The 19,263-nt window shown below is 50.0% G+C and overlaps 1 protein-coding gene across 2 annotated transcripts in view; it reads left to right on the forward strand.

Annotated features, from left to right (window-relative positions):
• Shc (SHC-adaptor protein) overlaps positions 1 to 19,263 on the forward strand; it is a 40,516-nt gene that overhangs the window by 19,421 nt on the left and 1,832 nt on the right. The window contains exons 2-11 of one of the 2 annotated variants that reach the window (XM_084593775.1): positions 8,067 to 8,535; positions 8,732 to 9,134; positions 11,824 to 11,894; positions 12,004 to 12,064; positions 13,702 to 13,875; positions 14,573 to 14,754; positions 15,956 to 16,085; positions 16,276 to 16,432; positions 16,582 to 16,650; positions 17,191 to 17,426. In XM_084593775.1, the coding sequence (XP_084449901.1) occupies positions 8,067 to 8,535; positions 8,732 to 9,134; positions 11,824 to 11,894; positions 12,004 to 12,064; positions 13,702 to 13,875; positions 14,573 to 14,754; positions 15,956 to 16,085; positions 16,276 to 16,432; positions 16,582 to 16,650; positions 17,191 to 17,426 (1,952 nt within the window). The remainder of the gene's footprint in view (positions 1 to 8,066; positions 8,536 to 8,731; positions 9,135 to 11,823; positions 11,895 to 12,003; positions 12,065 to 13,701; positions 13,876 to 14,572; positions 14,755 to 15,955; positions 16,086 to 16,275; positions 16,433 to 16,581; positions 16,651 to 17,190; positions 17,427 to 19,263) is intronic. The other variant, XM_084593776.1, reaches the window with a different exon arrangement.

Genomic DNA, 19,263 nt, shown 5'->3' on the forward strand with positions numbered 1-19,263 from the left:
GCCCCTCTTTCGCAGCAGCATGTCCGATTTGTTGGAGAACAAATACGGATAGCACTTAGGAAGCTTTCCTGAAACGGCAGCCTCGGTTGTTAATTCGCCGAAAGGGCCCTCGATGACCACGTTCGCGATCGGCAAGCACACACTCTGTTCCTCAACTACCTGTCGGATCCATGCACACTGTCCTGTATAGTCGGAAGGCGATACATACGCCGGATGGACAACATCCATCGTTGCGGCCGAATCGCGCAGTACCTTGCAAGGCTTCCCGTTGACTACTAGGTCATGCAGGTAGGGTTCTAAAAGCTGCATATTTTCATCGCAGTCCCTGACATACGAGAAAGCAATCTTTTCTTTCCGGCAGTTGACGGCAATGTGACCCTGCTCATTACACCTAAAGCATGTGAGCGGCTTCCTAGCCTCAAGCTTATTCTTTGTGTTCTGCACGTTGGTCACTTCCCCACTTTTCTCACTGCCGTCCTTTCTAGGGAATTTGCCTGAAGAAACCTTCATTTCTTCGTTTCCAACTCTAGCAAAGTGCCTTTCCTGACGGTTTTTCACACTGAACTTGGGATTGCGGGGCCTATCCACTGCTGGGTTGCTGAATTGTCGGCGCGAAGCATACTCCTCAATAAGTTCGGCAGCTTCAGTTGCCGACTTAATTTCGCCTCGGTCCTGTAACCAATTTCTTTCTTTTTCTGGGAGGCAGTTATAAAACTGCTCCAAAAGAATTTGCTCGACTACAGCGTCCCTATCACTGTAGGAATCTGTGCTCTTTAACCACTCGCCCAAATTAACTCTTAAATTGTACAGGAATTCAGGGTAACTCTCGTCCCTGGACTTAGTAGCTTTCCGAAAACGTTGTCTGAACGCCTCGGCGCTAAGCCTATACTTTCTCAGAAGGCAAGCTTTGACCTTCTCGTAGTTGTCCGCGTCCTCCTTGCTTAGCCGCGCGACAACCTCCGCTGCCTCGCAGGGCAGAACCGTCAATAATCTCTGAGACCAAGTGTCTCGCTGGAAGGACAGTTTTTCGCAGGTTCGCTCAAAGTTAGCCAGATACAGACCGATATCCCCTGATATCACATATGGCTGCATGTACTTTGACATCTTGAAATCTGCCTCCTTGTTGAGAAGAGGTACCGCTAGCTGGGGACAATTGCCCGACCTCTTGCTCAACTCTAGTTCTAATTTCCGGAGCTCAATTTCTTGGTCCAGCTTTTTTGCTTCTCTTTCACGCTTCTTTTCCTCTTTTTCCCACTCACGTTCGCGCTCCCTTTCCTCTTTTTCCCTCTCAAGTTCACGCTCACGCCTCTTTTCCTCTTTTTCCCGCTCTTTCTGCTCTTTTTCCCGCTCCTTTTCCTCTTTTTCCCGCTCTTTCTGCTGTCTGAGCTGTTCCTTTTTTTGACCGATGAGGTTCCATGCTTCACTGAGCTCCTCATCATCGGCTCCCAAATCTGTGATTGCCTTTATAATCAAAGGTTTTCGTGCCAAACCACTTGTATCAATTCCCAATTCCTCACACAATTGCAACAGTTCCGGTTTCTGCAGCTTTTGTAGGTCCATGATCGCTCCGAGTGTCGGCTACTTCCAAAACAACAGTGCAAACTACCAAACCTAAAGGCGTTTCCACACTCTCTTTACCAGTTCTAAAATCTAACCCTGTTCTAGAACCTGGTCCACATCAGAAGAAAAGCCAAGCACTCACCCACACATGCGATCGATGTTCCGAGCTGCCCTCTTGTTGGCCGATTGTTGCTCCTGCTTGTTGCTTGAGATGCCACCTCCGATCACAAGGTGTTGTGGCTTGTAGCTTCAGATCCACCTCCAATCACCAGATGTTGTGGCTTGTAGATTCAGATCCCACCGCTGGTCACCAGTTGTCGTGACGCTGGGGCTATGGCGACCCGGCCTTCACTTGGTAGCGTGCAGAGACTCCGGGTTGAAGAAGGACTGAATCTTCGAAGTTGGTAAAATATGTACAAGCAGGTTTACTGGCACTTTGAGAAAACGTATTTACAAGAATATTTACATGAAGAAGAAGGGTACATCAGCAAAATGACAAGCGTTAAGAGTTCATAGCGAGAAGCGACTGGATGAGCCGTTTACCCAGGGCCCAGAGCGACATTTCGTGCTCTGCAGCGTCCTTAAAAACCCCCTATGTCCAGCCCCTCTCTGAAGATGCTGACCAACCAAATCCAGGGCACGCCCCTCAGGTATCGGCATCCAATCGAACACATCACTGCACTGATGGTCTGAAGCACTGACTGGTCCGGCATTCATTCGTTGGGCGTGATCACTTGTTGGCGGGAAAAGCTTGGGAACGGCGAGGAGAGGAGGTACATTTCTATTCTTCAGCAAAGAAACCACAGGCTGGTTCTGGGGGTTTTACTTCTCAGAAACCCGAGTGCACGTGGCGCCGCATAGGGCTCCCAACATGGTCCCTTTTCGACAATTGCAAATCTTTCCTGCATTCCCGGGAAATCACTTAATGGCCGTATGAGTCATGCTCTTCTCTTGTCCTGCACGTCAGCGGACATGTCACTCTGTCGTCTCCTTTGGATAGGAGGCATTCATCACTGGAGGATAGCACTTCTCGACTGGAAGGGTGAACAAAAGAAAGCACTTCCTGCTATTTCCCGCAGGGGGACGTTTCTTTGTGTTTTTCCAGACGTTCTCTTGACAGGGCCAATTTGGCATTTGCAGGTTGTCCACAAAGCAAAACATGCTTACAAAACAGGATTCCTGGAAACAGGCTCACTTAGAGCCAATGGACCATCACCACATATTCACAAAACTTTTCCATGCCCACAGGCGAACAATAGAGCGCGCAAATGCGGATGCTTGGTCGTAACAGCCCTAACTACGATCGGGGCTCGAGTAACAAGCTACAGCGGGAGTTGCCTGCTGTGCCTTCGTTGCTCAGGCATCATCTTGTTTGCGTGCGTGTGTTGTGTGCACCCTACAAGTCACGCTGCTCTCAGCGTGATAGCGCGTGGGCGACGAGCAGTCCCCGAATGCGTTCGTTCGTCCTGAGACCCGCTGTGCGTGGCAAGATGGCGCTGTTGTTCTTCTGTTTCTCCCCATTCACGTCGTCCCGTCCCCTCATCTGCCTCCGCGCTGGAGCAGTAAACGCGTACTGTGTGCACGAAACTCCTTCCAGCAGGGCGCCCGGCGGGTTCCTCCCTTTTGCTCTGCGCGCCGCCCTGTCACGAAAAGGGCGTACATAACGGAGGGGGCGCGAGCATCGTTTTTACATGCCTGAAAGAATCCCGGTACTTGGAACGTGTGTGTCGAACGTAATTCTAGTATCTAAAAATGAAGTCAACAAAGCCAAATTTGCAGATTTGGCACTGTACGGGCGTATTCCAAACAAATGCAATTTCCGGCCTTTGTGAGCCCAGTCCGTCTTCGTGCCAAAAGGGGTGCGTACACATAGGCTCGTTGGTGTAATTGTGTGTGTGTGTGTGTGTGTGTGTGTGTGTGTGTGTGTGTGTGTGTGTGTGTGTGTGTGTGTGTGTGTGTGTGTTGGCATAGTATTTCGAGTATATAACTTGGTCGGCGATTTGTAATTCATTGATGCTAAAGAGGGAATCCGCTGCCGTGTCCTACTCTTAAGGCTAAGCTTAAGCGACCTTTATTTCACACGATACGCATGATATGAGCTCCCGTGCATTTGAGGCACGGTCACTCACAAAATGGGCGGCAGAAACTCCAGAACATGGGGCATGTCTTCGTATGGTTTGGTACGATGCAATATCGGACCACGTGTTCGAACCCGGCCGCTTCCGGTGGCGATGAAACGCAAGCCGCCCGCGTTTCTTTGCAAACTTTGCACCAACTAGCTCAACTCTTCGTTTTCTTGCCGCCCGCGTACTGTGCGATGTGATGCCCCCCCCCCCCCCCCCCCCCCGCACCCCACCCTCCATTGCCGCGCTAAATTCCATAAACCGTAAGAAAACCACAGGTGACCGAAGTGGTTCATAACCCTCATTGCTGGTCGTTTAGCTTCATGCTGGTCGATCCCCGTTTGGCTTCATGCGCAGCAATCTGCCAATGATTACTCGTGAGTAGGAGTGAGACTTTTTTCAATACTTCTCTCTATGGATGCCTAAAAGGCATTCGGATAGCGGATTTCATCCCAATGATTCGTTCTTGTCATGAGCAAACTCAACCTGCTTTTAAAGTGGAAGTTACAGCTTTCCGCATTTTGTCGCTTGTTCCATCCGGTATGCTGCAGTCGATGTCGGAGAGCCCCGCCTAGCGACAGCGCATGATGATCTGCTGCTGTTCCATCTACGCCAGCGACTGCATCGAGTTGAGGTCATGCGACTCCCGAAGCCGATGTTTTTTTTTCCGACCGTGACTGCAAGCGCACGGCAAGCCGGTGTCGTTTGACGCTGTCAGCGCGGCGCGTGTGTCACCGCTTTCTCTGCAACCCGCAACTGGCGAGTTGCGTAGCGCGTTTTGTAGAAGCGTCTCATTTACTGACGTGGTGAAAGCAGTGGGCACAACACGAGGACAGCAATATGTCCTCTGTAAGCGGGCATCAATATATCCCACTAACAGCATATGCTGTTTCTCTTCTGTGACTGGTACAGTTTGCCCCCTGGGTGGCTTCATTCTATTGCCCCGCCGTGGCAAGACTACTGAGCCGGAGTACGCGGGTTCAGTCCCGACCACGTTTCGATGGCGGGGAAACGCAAAACGTGTGTGAGCCCCTTCTTGCGGCTTGTAATGCATTTCCGTGTTTCGTGTCTCTTGATGGTAAGATTTCTTGTCCTACCCCTTTCCAATGGGATGGACCTCCACTGATGCTAAATCAGCGCCACTACACGGCTCAGAAACAGACCCCCTGGGATCTACACTTTTAAAAGGCTGTACACGCACTTTAAAGTACTCCACGCGGTCTAAATAGTAGCCAGAGTCGCTTGGGTACGAAAACCCCATAAACCAAACTGTTTTTTAGGTGCGCAGTGGTAACACAGCTAGGCAGACTAGTTAGACTTTAGTTAGACGAGACGATGCCGTAAAGCGAGCGTTCATAGGAGCACCCCCTCCTCTCTCTCTCTTTTTTTTATTTTATTGCAGTATTCCAAACGAGCTTCCTACCTTCTGTGCTAATGTGCGGCAGGCGAGGGAAGCACGCCAACAGCGTATTCGACATCCTTGGATTGTAACCTCTGGTCGTCTAGTTATTTCAACCCCAGTTTATTCTCGCAACAAAAATGGCTTTCCTTCGTAGCTTGGAGCTGCTCGTGACTTGTAGCGCGAAACGTCGCATGTGTTTGCGCCGGCAGCATGCACACTTGTCGCCTCCCGTAGCGTTGGCGGCGGAGCTGCCCTTCTCAAGAGGGAGACCGACATGGTCGTTTCCGCTTTCCGGTGTTTTCTCGCGGCTCCGCTGCCGGCGCCGTCGTTTCCCCCGGCTCTGCTCTCTGACCGGAAGTGGGGTTTTCTGTTTCCGGGAAGCGCGCCTTCTACCTCTACTATGCTACTACGCCGTGCCTCCCTTCTCCGGGTGTTTCCCCCCCTGTGATGAAGAAGGGGGATGGAGGAGGGCGGTGCATTTGCTGCTCGGAGCTGCATGTCGGTCTACTGCTGCGGCCGGGCCGCCGTCTTGATCGGTCTCGCGCGCTTTTCTCCTTTGTGACTCGCCGCGCGCTCACGTTTACGCCAGGCTTGTTCATCGCCTTGTTTCCCATCTTCCTTCGCCTCCTGACTGATATGATTGCTCTAATTTCGCTCCTCCCTTGTGCGCAACAGCGAAAGCATTCCCGTCCTGTGAATCATTAAACCGCTCCAGCGTCTATCGCGCACGCGCCTTCTGCTCTCTTTTTTGTGTTTGTTTTTATTTAGCTTTTCTTTTTTTTCACTATTTCTGCTCGGTGCATATATCACTTTCCTTAGACTCAAAATGTTGTTGCTTTCGTTCTTTGTTTTTTTTTTTTTTCCTTCGCAATTATTATACCACGTACCATTGCTCGAGACTCCGCCTTATGCACATGTGCTGTTCTTCCTCCACAGAAACGCACACGGTTTAACTCCCGAGTCGCTCGGCTCTGTGTGTGCGTGTGTGTACAGGTCACGTGGCGTAGCGTCTCCGCGCCTCTCTGCACCGCCGCTACGCATCCTGGCCGTTGCTGGAAAAAACGAGGCGTGCCGGGAGCTTTCTGGCTGGCTGCCTTTCCTTCGCGATCTAAACAAGGGGGGCGGCTGGGAAAAAAAGCTCGCAAGTGCTATGCGCGGTCCAATTACGACCAGATAATGACGGTCGTCGGTTGCTGCGCGTAGAGATTGTCATCGGAAGGCAATTAAGGGGCCGGGCGGATATTGAGCGCCTTTTCATCCTCCTACAGCTTGACAGCTGTGGCGCGTGCCAACTCTGAGTAAAACCTTGGCGCTTGGTCTAAACCAGGGGAGGTGTAAGCGCGCAGGATTGCTTTCAATCTGACCTGCGACTGACCTGGTGTCTCTTGCGGTTTACATAGTGAAAGCCGTGGACACCGGAATTCAGCTAACTCTGCATTTGTTTGTAGTAACGGCAGGCCTCTTGAGAGTTTCGTGAGAGCGACCGGTTGTGTGTGACCGCAAGAGCTACGGCAGCTTCTCGTCCGTTACCGAGCCGCTCCTGAGCGATGCACTGGCATGTTCGTGCGGTGTGAATTGATCCTGGGATTGACTGCGTCGCTTGTATTTTTGCATAGGTGTCCGTTCAGATTGTTTGCTCGGCTCTGGTGAAGTGTGGGGTACGTAATGCCAGTAGATCGGCGCTACCGTGAATGTCGTGCGGAGCTCGTCCGGCACGGGGACCGTTCGGGAGAGTTTCCATAAGCTATCTTGCTACCCCAATCGATTGAGAAGAGCCTGACCGGTAGTGCCGAACCTTCATTTTTGAGCAACAAGCTGGGTCTCAATTGTGCTCAGAGCCATGCGCCGCGCTCTGGAGAAGCCCGACTGCTGCTTTGTTGCGAGAAAGACGTCGGTTTGTCTCCTTTCTTGTTGCTTGCGTGACGGGTGGTGGCTTGGCTGGCCACAGGCGCGTGCACCAGTTTGAGGCTGTCTTCTCGGTTGGTGACTATGCGGAGAAGAGACGTTTATCCACTCCTTGGTTGGATTGAATGCGCGTATCCTTATTGGGTTTAGGGTGCTAGCTCCGGCCAGTGTGACTGTCAGGTCAACATATTGTCGTATCCCGATGCGTTTGGACATTTCTTTCGAGGTGGGCTTACAACGCATGTGACAACACGTTGAGGCGATCTTCGCCTTCTGTCGTCCAGATAGCGATATATATATATATATATATATATATATATATATATATATATATATATATATATATATATATATATTCGTCAGCTTGCGTGACTGACTCGCCCTTGAGACCGAGGGCCGTCAATGAGTACATTTTCGCCAGACACACAGAAATAAAGTGTGAGTGTCAACTGGGTTTATTTATGTTTTTCTTGTGTTTACGGTGCGGTAGGTGACGGTGCGCATCGTCAAACGCTCCGCTGTATTTCTTAGTGCGCGCGGAGCTTGGTGTTGGGAAAGCGTGTCTCCAACTTCAAACAGTTCGCTGTGTATACTTCTCAGTCTGAGATGGTCATAACATTGTCGACTTGCTTTCGTGGGCCTCTTTTGCGTGATTACGGACACACCTAGCTCACAGCGAAAAATACCAGAATTATTGATTTTCCATTCCGAAGTTGAGTATGTGCTGCTGTCCCTGCGGGTAGTTCATTGCGGATGTCAGGAGTCCTGACAGATTCTTGTGCTACGTTACTTGTGGTATGAAGCTGGCCTACTTCATGTTTATGTCACAACGAGCCCCTCATTTCGCCTATTCCCCCGTGCCCCCTTCGTGACGCCACATATGCCGTTCGTACGTTAACTCATGGCACCTGATCGTCCCCCCCCCCCCCCTCCCTCCCCCCAGAGAAAGTTATAACCCAAGGGGAAACCCAATCCTTTCATGCAGACAAACGTTTGCAGTCAGTCCATGATTCATAGCCGGAGTCGAGGTCTGCTTCGCATCAACCATGGCGTCTTTCTTTGTGTTCCATTTCCAGACCCTGTGCGCGTCGCCCTGGCTGACTGCTGCACCAGCGGCGGCCGAACCCTTGGCAAGAAGAGCGCCGCTCTCCAGTCGACCGGAGGAACCAAGTCGACCAAGTCCGGGGGCCCTCTGGGCAGGCGGCGGAGCGACCAGCACCAGCAGTCTCCCTCCAGGCAGTCCCCCCAGTCGTCTCAGCAGGTTCAACAACAGCAGCGTTCCCTGCTGAGCGGCGGCGGCGTCTCGGAGGGAGGCGTGGGCGGCGTCTTGCGCAGAGCGAGGACGGGCGCCGGGGCCAGCGGGGCGGCGCAGGGCCCGGGCGCGGGGCCCGCGCCTTCCTTTGTTCGGCACCTCGAGGCCAACCTGCGCCGCAAGGAGGACCCCGCGCTCCTGCACCAGGGATCCTCTCTGCTCGCCAACGCCGGAGGAGGAGAGGACGCAGCGCTCGCCGACGGCGCTGAGCGCTACACGCGGCTGCCACAGGGGTGAGGATCGAATACTGTCATAACCTTGGGCCGTCAAAGTGCCTCTGCGTGCTGTGGTCCATGACCTCGCATTGTGTACCATGCTGATCCTACTGGGAGCGATGGCACCGGCGATCATTTTGGGGCGTACGCACACGAACAAGTAGACCACCAGCGTATGCCTCGTAATGACCGGTGTTATTTTCCTTCTCTGCAGGAGCGCATGCGTGTCGTCGTCACCACCGCAGTGCCAGGCGCCTCCTACTCCCATCAGCCCCGCACCGAGTCCCGCGAGTCGGACATCTTCTAACGGTTCCTCTGCTGTGATAACCGCATCTTCGCTCCCGATCCCCGCTGCGTCGGTAGCAACGCCGACCCTCGCTGCACCGTCGCCGCCTCAGCACCCCTCCGAGGCGAGCAGCAGCCGGAGTCCGGCGCCCCGGAGCCGCAGCGGGAGCCGAATGGCCACCGCGGCCTCGTCATGGTCCCAGCTGGGGGGTCCCAGCGGAGGCAGGACGCCCGGACACCCGGCGCCTTCGGGGTTCGTGAGCCGACCCGCCCGGGGATGGCTGCACACGGACCAGCAAGTGCTCGGACCAGGAGTCACGTACGCCGTCAGGGTGAGCACTGGTACCCGCCACGATGTCCCAGCGGTTCGTGCCGCGTTTCGATAAAGGCGAAAAGCGAACGGCGCCGGGGTTTTCGGCAATCCCTAGGTTGTCGAAATTGTACCGGAGCCGTTCACTACAGCACTTCTTTTTCGCTGCCTCGTCGATTTCTTCGCCACTTTGCTCGAGATGTGGCCGCAGATACTGTCTCTGGAAAAAGGTTGGTTGGTTGGTTTGTGGGGTTTAACGTCCCAAAGCGACTCAGGCTATGAGAGACGCCGTAGTGGAGGCCTCCGGAAATTTCGACCACCTGGGGTTCTTTAACGTGCACTGACATCGCACAGCACACGGGCGCCTTGCTTTTCGCCTCCATCGAAAAGCTGCCGCCGAGGCCGGGATTCGATCTGGAAAAAGGGGTCCTCTGACTAATGGCCTTGATTACCCATGCAGGGATGCGGTTATACTCTTCTCGCTGACTTTATCCCATGGACGCTGCAGACCAGCAGTAGTGGCGCGCGTCTATCGGCGCCATGCTGTCAGATTTTCGCGAAACTCGATATCGACTGTTGGCCCTTGGCGGTTGATCGAGCGACCTCTTTCGTGACACCGTCGTGCCTGTGGCGCTGAGGCAGGTCGCAGTGCGTAGCCGTCGTTTCGTGGCCTCCGTTATTAGGACGGGACGCATGAGAGGCGTGCCTCAACTTTGGGCGACGCAGGAAACGTCGCGCGAATGGGACACGCGTCCTGTCGTCGTTGCTCGGCCTGGATGATTTCGTGGCCCGATTGCCGCGGAAGATTGCAAATAGCGCGGGGGCGCCGACGCGTGTCACCCTCGGCCTACGCGTCCGCCGCGAGAGGCAACGCGAGCATGCGTGTCGTCGCCTCAGTAGTGCGGACCGCATGGCAACTTTGGCAAACGTACTGCGGGTTATTCTCGTCTTCGAAAGTGGGGTGGTTGATCATCTGTTCCTCGATTCCTCTTGTGACCCATGAAAGGATTGGCCGGGTTTTTGTGGCTATCCTTTCCGATGGTAGGACTGCTTGCGTTGCTTGTCGGCAATGAAAACAGAAGCGGCCTGACGACCAACATCAGACGGCTCATGACTTCCAGTGTCGCTGAGCTACCACGCTTGCTTATTGTACGTATTTGGCTTTCTTCTAACTGCGCCATTCCTCCGGTCGCTTTGGAGCGATTGCTGTTGGTTTAGCACGATATTTATTGCTCGGGCACGCGGGCTTATTTCTGAGTCGACCGGCTTGTCAACTGAGGCACTCTCTTGGCTGGTCGTCATCGTTCAGTCACTAGTATCGAGGAGCGAGAAAAAGCACTTCCGCGGCAGAAGGCGGCTGCACGGCACACTTTCCGGCCGGTCCATCGAGAGCAGGGCCCGCCCGCCGATTTTGCGTCCTGCGATAGCGTGCGGCTCCCTTTCAGTCCGTTTCGTGCATTCTGCACTTCCGTCCTCCTCTCTGGCCACGGTTGCGCCCCCTCGCCCCTTCTGCGGGGCAGATCGGAAGCCGAAATGATGGCTGCTGGCAGCAGGAGCGGCAGTGGGATGGCGTGTCACGGTAACAAGAAGCGTGTTGTAAAACCGGAAGCAGACGACGACCGAGTTCGTGCGTGCTAGCTGCTTTGCCTCTCTACTTCCGGTTTTTCGGCGTCGTTGGGCGCATTTCCACATGGGGATGCGAGTTTGGGGGGAAGCTCGAAGGGGGGTTCCGCCTACCACCGGAAGGTTCTTTTCTCTATGTTTGCGCGGAGTGAAAGAACAGCTGGCACTACATCCCACAGCTTCTGTGCCCCCCCCCCCCCCCCCCCTTTTTTTTTTTTCCAATCTTCCGCCATTTTGGTGTAGGGTGGGCTTTCTGTTGCTGCCTTCTCCTGAACGCTCCCTGCCCTCCCCCGACCTTCGTACCTTCGTCCCGCGCAAAGGAAACTCTGTGTTCAGAGCTGTAAAGAAGCCACCTGTGAGTTTTTACGGCGGCAGCACAGCGAGACAGTCGGCAGTAGGCGCGGTTGACGGAGAGCTGTTGATGGGGGAGGGAAGAAGGGGAGCTGTCCCTTTGGTGGAGCCCACAGAGGGAGCTCATGCTGACTACTTGGAATGGGTGAGGGAGGGGATTGCTTTCTTATGCAGTGGCCCCCCTCCTGTTGTGCCCTCCCTTTTCACTCCCTTTAGGCTCAGGCGCTGTGCCATTTAGAAATTGGGAGTGGTGTGCTTCTTGCTTTTCAAGGTGACAGGGCGAGGAGAAATAGGGGCTGAATGGGGATCTCTGCCAGTGCACAAGCTCCATTGTGGCTGTCTGTGGACTGGGCCTGCTTCCTTTGGACCTCTTGTTGTGACATCTGTGGTTGCAGCAAGGGATTAGCCCAGTGTCTTGCTTAATAAGGGTGTTTGCACATGTGTGGGATATAAATGACAGTTGATTTACCTCTCTGTCTAATTGGGGTGAATACATGGCTAGCTAAATAAATTGTGCACTAGGCAGGCAGCAGTAGTGGAGAGTAAGACCTTAGTTTAATAGTACACTTTTCTGACTTTTCTCCCTTTTTCTTCATTGATGACTGCTCATTTCTTAGGTTGTAGCTCATATTCAGCGATGTCACTCTGCTGAATAAAACATTATTTACTGTTGGCATGGTGTGCCTTGCAGAGTGTTCTGCTAATTTCACCGTGCTTTTTTTTTTTTTTTTTTTCAGTATATTGGCTGCCTTGATGTCAAGATGTCTATGAAGTCCCTGGATTTTGATACAAGGTCGCTGATTGCAAAGTGAGTTTGGCTTTTTATTGTCTGCAACATTTATTGCAATGAAGCACAGTTTGTTGCCATGTCATAGCAGTGCAGCACAATATTATATAATTTGTTTGTCTACTTTCAGAGAGTGCATCACTAGGGTTTGTGAAGCAGCAGGACTGAGGCCTGTGGATAAGAAACGAAAGGTGAGATGATTAAAAATACTAGGAATGTGTGCAATTTCTGATGCACAGAAACAAGCACTGTTGTGCATAAGTAACTTTGTGTGACTTTAAGGGGCTGATTGGTGATTTGGGATCGCAACGTCCTAAAGAACCAAAACAAATCTTGGGCTAACTTAACTACTGCAGCATGCATTGTGCTTGCTGTATGACTAGGCATTGCTTTTCGCTGTTGCTCAAAGATATTCGCTGTAGTAGGATACAACTTAATTAAGCAGCGGTTAACAATGGTAGCCTGTTGCGTTTAGGGTCCTGAGTTACACTGCTAGCCAGTCGCAGCTGCCAACTAATATTTCACTCCTCTGAAGAGGTCAGGGGCATAAAAATTCTTGAATTCATGATTCTGTTGCAAAATTTGCCTGTTTAAATAAGATGAAAACTTCAGCAGCAGTCTATTTGCTCGAGGCAGATGTATGTGGGTAGAGGTTCCATCCCGGCATAAATTGTATCTGACTGGTGGTTACCGGGGCTCAGGGCACTTGGTCTCACTATTCTGGTTTCCAGAGTCGCGGTGAAGAAGCAGTAGTTGATGCTGCTTGTTGGACAAAGGGTATTTAGCATACAACCTGACACAGTTGACTCTAGCTACCCATAAACATCTCTGCATTTCACTGTTGTGTGCGAGAAGAGAGCGCACTTTCAAGCTGGGTGCTGCCACATTGCCGTGCTGAGCGTTATCAGCAGAGTGATAGTTGCAGCCAATAGTGCCTTGTATTACAGAGCCACATGTATGTGTGCAGCTTCCTCTACAGGTGTTTGTCTGTGTTTAAAGCTAGGCTCAGGCACTTTAAATGATTTATCACCACCAAGAATCTGCAGCTGGCATAAAACGTATCGTGTATATGCTTTTTTATTTTTCTGCTTCCTGTTCGAGCAACTAGCAGTGTGCATGCGTGGGCGTTGAAAAGGGAGATGAATGCTGCTGACTCAGTGCTCACATTCAGCAGACCTGGTAGAAGAAAGCGAAAAACAACACAAAAAGACAGGCATAGGAAAAGAATGAAAGTCCGACTGCCAGGCCGGATGTTTGGACCAGGAAAAGCGAGGCCGTCAAGTTTCGAAATTAGACGCACACTGGCTTACAGCTGTGTGACTGCCAGCATTCATATATTGCGGGCCTTTTTAGAGCACCGAGCAGGTGGGCACATGCTGAAAGTCGAGCTGAGCAATCTGTCTCCCCACAAGCATATAATTTCAGCATTGCTGCAGCTTTAACTGGTTCAGAAGGGTGAAATTTCTGTTGACAGTATGCATTTCTCATTTACAAAAGCAACATCAGTCATGATCCACATTTCTTTCTGTCTCTGCTGAGAACACGTTTATCATGTGCCATTATCTCCAGTGCCACTGACAGCAAACATGTAACAAAGCACCAGTGTGTGTGCACATGAATACTACCCTCCTTTGTTGTATTCAGGCTAGGTGGGTAATCAAGTTGTGTTTTTTTTTTTTTTTCTCAGTAAACTTACTGAAGTTTACTGAGGTATAATTTCAAATTGTGTACATACTACTCGTCTTCCGAAATTCTTTTTTTACTGTGCAGCTAGTAGTGTACTATTAGTTGGACTTCTGCAGTTTATGGCATGATTTGCCCTTTGCAGGTGGATCGGCGGCTGCAAAGGATGCTTGCTGATCGACCAAATTTAGACTATGCTGGCTCCAATGTCACTCTATGCGTCACCAGCTCTAACCTCACTTTGGCCATTGTGGAGAGTGGGCAAGTGATCGCCGACCATAGCATGCCCAACATCTCCTTCGCTTCTGCTGGTGATACGGTGAGCTTGACATGTTTCTTATTACTGAAAGTAGAGTATTAGTGCTTAAAGAAGTGTTGTACATTAAAGAGGGGAAGAGAATAACTGAAAAGCGTGAAGTTTATTCCTTCTTATTGTTTCACATTTTTCATTGAGGAAAAGTAGGAACCATAGAACTATATTGCATTTTTGTGATACCTTAGTGTAGGGAAAGAAATAACAAGCAAGATTTTGATACTGCCCATACTAATTGATATTGGTTATTCATATGGGCAAAATCAAGCGAAGGGTTTGTTTGCTCGTTATTGTAAGGTTATGGGGCTTTCTTTGAAGCATCTAACTAGCTTTCATTCTTATTTTTCTTTGTCATGTGTATGTACTGAAATAGATTGCTTTGTTGTGTTATAGTGTGAAGCAAGGGACCATGTGAGAAATATACCACACTTCTAGCTCATTTATGACCTGACTTGTTCATTATTTTGTAAAATAAAATGATACGCTGTTAACATTGTATCAGAGCATGCTGTCGAAAATCGCCCTTTGCTACCAGGTTATTTGTCTTGTCATGGCAACCAGGAATGGTACTTCTAAGCAAGTGATGTGTTATCCTTGAAAGCAAAATCTCTCTTCCAATCCGCATGCATTTGTATTTCTTGACCTCCATAGAAAAGTGCATGCCTACCCTAAACTGGGAGAGTAAAACTGTGCCATTTTGCAGGAGACTCTAGACTTCGTAGCGTACGTGGCCAAGGACGGGCAGAATGCACGGGCCTGTTTCGTGCTGGAATGTTCGGGTGGCGTTCTGGCACAGGACGTCATTTCAACCATTGGGCATGCCTTTGAACTTCGTTTTCGGGAGTTCATGCGCACTGCACCCCCACCAGGGCTGCCACCAAAGAGGTGAGGAAGATGACCACGCGAGCAGTGTTTCACCTAAACTTTTCATTTTAGGTGAGGGCTGCTGCTCATCTTCACAGTAAAAAAAAAAAAAAAAGCAGCAGTTGTCATTGCTTTGTTGACACTGAGTTACATTTTTCACAGTACCACACCGCTTAAGCACACTGTCTTATGTGCGGCACTAACAGCCAGCAATTCCAAACAAGCAAGTTAGAAAAAATGACAAAGTTGGAACAAAATGTGCTTGTACGACTTTCTCTACAGTAACCCATATTTAATATTTAAGAACACAGGCATTGGATGAAAGATGCAAAAAATAAAAAGGGTAACATTGACGTCAACTCTGTCACAAACAGAAGTTATGAAAACGATTTTACAAAAATGTTCCTTAGTGCTTGCATCATACTTGCAATCAAACTGAAGCACAATTCTTGCTCAGTTTACTCATTGAATAAAAATGGCGCAGAAAAATTTCCACACCTATTTCCAGTTTTATGTTTACTTTAATTGAAGTTTTGTTATTTAACTCTTCTATGGGTACAACATCTGCCAACCTGACTGTCATTTTTATTATGGCACCCTTTGCAACACCATATAGTACCATATTTTCCACGCATTCTTAAGTGATTATATTTATTTGATTTTGAGGTATCCAAGTGAAGTGATTCCATAATGTAAGGCATTTTCACCAATTGATTTTACCCATATTTTCCTAACTCAATTACAACTTTTAATGTGATACAGCTGTGCTGCCAAGGCCCTTAGCTTTCATGTAGTCTCAGCCTTGCCAAGATAGAACATAATCAGATTCAATGTCCAAAAACCATGCACAGGTGCCGTAATGAATAGAGATGCATGCAGGTTGTACTTTTCAGTGTGCAGTTTCTGGTGGTCAGTGTAAGAACCTCATATTATTATCTTCAGATCACTAAGTTTTCCAATTTTCCTGCCTAAGCAATACCATACCTCTGTCAGTAGCGTTAAGTGCAAAAACAAGCACAGTACAATTTCATTCTTGTCAATTCAGTATATTGGATACTGAAGATAAGGCACTGGAAACTTTGATGAAGTGTTATGTGGTTCAAATGTTTAAAAATATTTTTTGTGGAACAGTGATTGCATCAAGTATTGGCACCTCTTAATCAGCTTTGCCATTCTTCCTGGGCTAAGGAAATCACGTGTGGTGGCATATATATGCTTGCAGGCCAGAAACAGTGGTGCCAACAAAAGATGATCCTGACTACTACAACGACCTACCTGGCAAGATACCACCCGAGGCACCACCACCACCAGTGCCCCCACTGCCCGACTACCGAACCGATCCTGCAGCAGAGGTAAACATAGTTGCAATTCCTCTGCACTTTCTTTTCTTCTACCCAGGCAGTTTCATTTCACTGAAATTTTATTAACTTTTTTTGTGCATGTGTGCGTGCATGTGCGTGCGTGTGTGTGTGTGTGTGTGTGTGTGTGTGTGTGGACGCAGATTTTATCTTATCTGATGAGGGTGTTTTGTTGACATTGCAGGTCATCGAGGAATCCTCGAGAGAAGCACTACACAGTTTACCTAGCATACCTGCGGGCGTTCCACCACAGCCAAATGCACGCAAGGTTTCCCGCGACACCAACCTCATTGACTTGAGTGGCGAGGAACTTCCGCCTGCACCTGTTGTGCAACGCCATGGTGAGTGAGCTTCAAGATAATCTGCTATAATTTTGGGCAGCATTTGGTGCTGCCGCACTTCTATCTTCCCAGCAAAGGATTGTTTGTTGCCAGCCTGATAGTGGAGCTTTTTCATTCAAAATATTTTCCACTTTTTTTCTTTTTGTTAGCAGAATACGTCAACATGGTCCAGGACGGTGGGCTCTGCAAGAATGGCGTCTTGGATCCATTTGACTTGCGTGAGTAGTACCTCTGTTATAATTTGCAGTGGGCTTATTCAGGCACACTTGATTTGTATTCCAGTCAACCTCCTACTACTCCACTCCTGCCCAAACGCTTTCTTTTCATTACAGTGGACAGTAAAGCTTTTTTTATTGCTGGAACTGAAGTGGGGTGACATTCAGTAGCAGTGCAGCTGTGTAAAATGCACTGCAGACATGTTCGTTGCTGGATTTGTTGACAAAACTTTGGTTATAGTCATTTTCAATGGTGTTTGCCATTTTGAGCTGCCAGCTTCTTTTCCATATTGAGGGTAGCTGGAGTTCTCGTCTTCCTCTCCTCTTATAGGCATTCTAATATCTGGCAGTGGTTTGGTTCAGGCTAGTTGATGTGACATTAAAGCTTGAAGGCCCTGCGCGACTAGAAAACACAACATAGATGGGTATACAATACAGAGCTTTATCATGTGTTTACTTGGTGCCCCTGGGTCTACATCTGTTGTTCTATATATTCACAGCATGACACAAAGTCACACCATCTGTTTATCCCTGTTCATGCAGCTCCAGTAGCACCGTCAGCAGGTGGTGTGGCCCAAGAGGAGGCCTGGCACCGAGCCACTCTGGAGCGGGAGCCGTGGTTTCATGGCGCCATCAGCCGCAAGGAAGGCGAGATGCGCCTCGCTCATGACGGGGATTTCCTGGTACGCGAGTCACACAACTCACCGGGCCAGTTTGTGCTCACGGGCATGCAGAATGGGGCAAGGCGACACCTGCTGCTTGTTGATCCCGCAGGCGTGGTAAGTTCCAGCCTCCCAAAGTTCTCGTTGAGGGCACATGCATGCAAGAATCTGTGGGCAGGGAGTTCTCTCTGGTATGCCATTGGCTGCCTTTCACCCGCTGCGTTGGATCAGTGGTTTGGCACTCTGCTGCTGAGCCAGAGTACCTGTGTTTAAATCCAGCTGTGGTGGCTGCATTCGATGGGGATGGAACACAAAAGGCACCCATGTGCTGTATGATGTCGGTGTGTGTTAAAGTTCCCCAGGAGGTCTAAATTAGTTCAGAACCCTCTGCTACGATGTATCATATCAGATCAGTGCCACATGCTTTTTCCTTGCCCTCTTAGTGCACTAGCCCCTTTCCACCTTCAGGTAGAAATAACACCAAGCAATAAATCGGGAGGTTCACTGTTTCTTGACAATCTGGCTGTCCACCCAAATTGCCTCAAAACTTTCAGCCCAGTATTCAACGGTGGCAATGCCATCCACCGTTTGCTGCAGTTCTTGGTGAGGAAAGAGAAAGTGGGGCGAAAAACGACCCCATAAGAAAAAGATGGCCATTTCTGAATCGAGAAACAGGTCTTCTCCTTAGCACGCAGTCCCGCACACACACACAATTCTTGCATGGTGCAGTTCTTTCTAACTTCATGCAGACATACTGTAAAAACCTGCATGTAATACATACATCCATATATTACGAGGTGTGGTCTCGGGATAGCAAAAATTGGGAACGTTTTCATCTTCGTATAATGTGAGTGATGAAAGCTCATCAAAACCATTTATTTGCACTGCGGTCACCTTGCGAGGCGACATGCTGTGCTCTTGCACGTCCAATGCCACCTCGTGCCAAGTGTCAAATAGGGCCAAGCACTTTCATGTGTTTCATGTGCCGTTGCCGATTCACCACCCTTTGCTCTCGCAACACGCTTGATGAGAGAATTTCACACACTGTAAGAAGAGCAGCTCGCATTCGCCTAGGCAGTCGCGGAGATCGCACAGTCCTCCAATTGTTGTAAACCAGTATGCTGCGTGCAGTTCAGGGGCGGAACAGCAGTACATAAGTTACCAGCTCGCATGCATGTGGTGTGCCAAGGAAGTGTTGTCGCCTTAGCTATCGTTATTCAGTGTATGGGCTGCCGAGCGGTCCGCGCTAGAGACATCGGTAATGACGCGTTCGCTATCATGCACACATCTAGACGTGTTCACTATCATGCATTTCTTGAAAGTGCGCCTGTCGAGCTCCTTGGGAATGCTAGTCAAGCTTCCGTGATCCGTGGCCTAGAGAGGCCCGTGTGAAATCTGTGCAAAATTCCAGGAGCTGCTTTCGCAGCCCCATTATCATGCAAGATGCACTCAGCCTGCTTCCTACCACGCTTATGTGGCAAGCGCCGTTGTGAAACAATCGACCGACACTACCACTAGGTAGAGCAACCTCTCGCTGGAACCACACAAAATTTTAAAGAGCAATAAAGTGGAGTTTTAATGCTGCGCTATGCTTCTTTATTTACTTCTATTTATGCCTGGCTGCAGCGACCGACTGTCTCGTTATGGAGGTAAAATGCAAAAATGGCCATGTGTTGTCATGCTCTCATTATCAGTGTACTTGAGTAGCCCCCGTTATGGTGGCCCTCGTAGCTCACCTACGTGTTCAAGATATTGGACATTATATGGCAGTACTGACAACATTCCCATTGCGTGCAACAAGACAGCGGTCCTGTCAAGCCAGACAATCCTGTTATCCAGCAAGTCCGATAATAACCGCACCCTGTGGTGTGGTGGGGGAACTTTGGCTGTTGCCCTTGACTTTAGAGAAGCGGACTGCACTACCCTTCCCCTTATGCTGCATATTTTGGGCCCC

Source organism: Amblyomma maculatum, chromosome 2 (assembly GCF_055883805.1).
Source record: "Amblyomma maculatum isolate TAMU_Amacu chromosome 2, ASM5588380v1, whole genome shotgun sequence".
In the NCBI taxonomy this organism is placed as follows: Eukaryota; Metazoa; Arthropoda; class Arachnida; order Ixodida; family Ixodidae; genus Amblyomma; species Amblyomma maculatum.